This window comes from Nestor notabilis, unplaced genomic scaffold (genome assembly GCF_000696875.1).
Source record: "Nestor notabilis isolate BGI_N333 unplaced genomic scaffold, ASM69687v1 scaffold18508, whole genome shotgun sequence".
Classification (NCBI taxonomy): Eukaryota; Metazoa; Chordata; class Aves; order Psittaciformes; family Psittacidae; genus Nestor; species Nestor notabilis.
In genome coordinates this window covers 8,615-8,823 of record NW_009939804.1, presented here as the reverse complement: position 1 = coordinate 8,823, position 209 = coordinate 8,615, and the positions used below count along the sequence as shown (strand labels likewise).

General features: G+C 67.9%; 1 protein-coding gene across 1 annotated transcript in view; it reads right to left on the bottom strand.

Moving 5' to 3' along the window:
• Positions 1–3: 3 nt before the first annotated feature.
• BTK (Bruton agammaglobulinemia tyrosine kinase) overlaps positions 4–209 on the bottom strand; it is a gene marked incomplete at its 3' end in the record, with an annotated part of 7,347 nt that continues 7,141 nt past the window's right edge. Inside the window, exons 17-18 of the mRNA XM_010020059.1 lie at positions 97–207; positions 4–21 (exon numbers count right to left, since the gene is read on the bottom strand). Of these exons, the coding sequence (XP_010018361.1) occupies positions 4–21; positions 97–207 (129 nt within the window). The remainder of the gene's footprint in view (positions 22–96; positions 208–209) is intronic.

Sequence of the window (209 nt, the reverse complement as noted above, 5' to 3'; positions counted from 1 at the left end):
GGTGGGACGCTCCTCGGGCTTCTGCAGGGAGAAGGGAGAGCTGCGGAGCCGGGTCCCAGCACCCCCGCGGGGGGCGCCGGGGTGGGAGCCGCTTACCTCATGCCAGCAGCTGTACATGATGGTGTAGACCCGCTCCGAAGCCTGCTGCGGGCGGTACAGGCGCAGCCCCTGGATGACGTGCTCCGTTGTCTCGCTGTTGTTGAAACGCT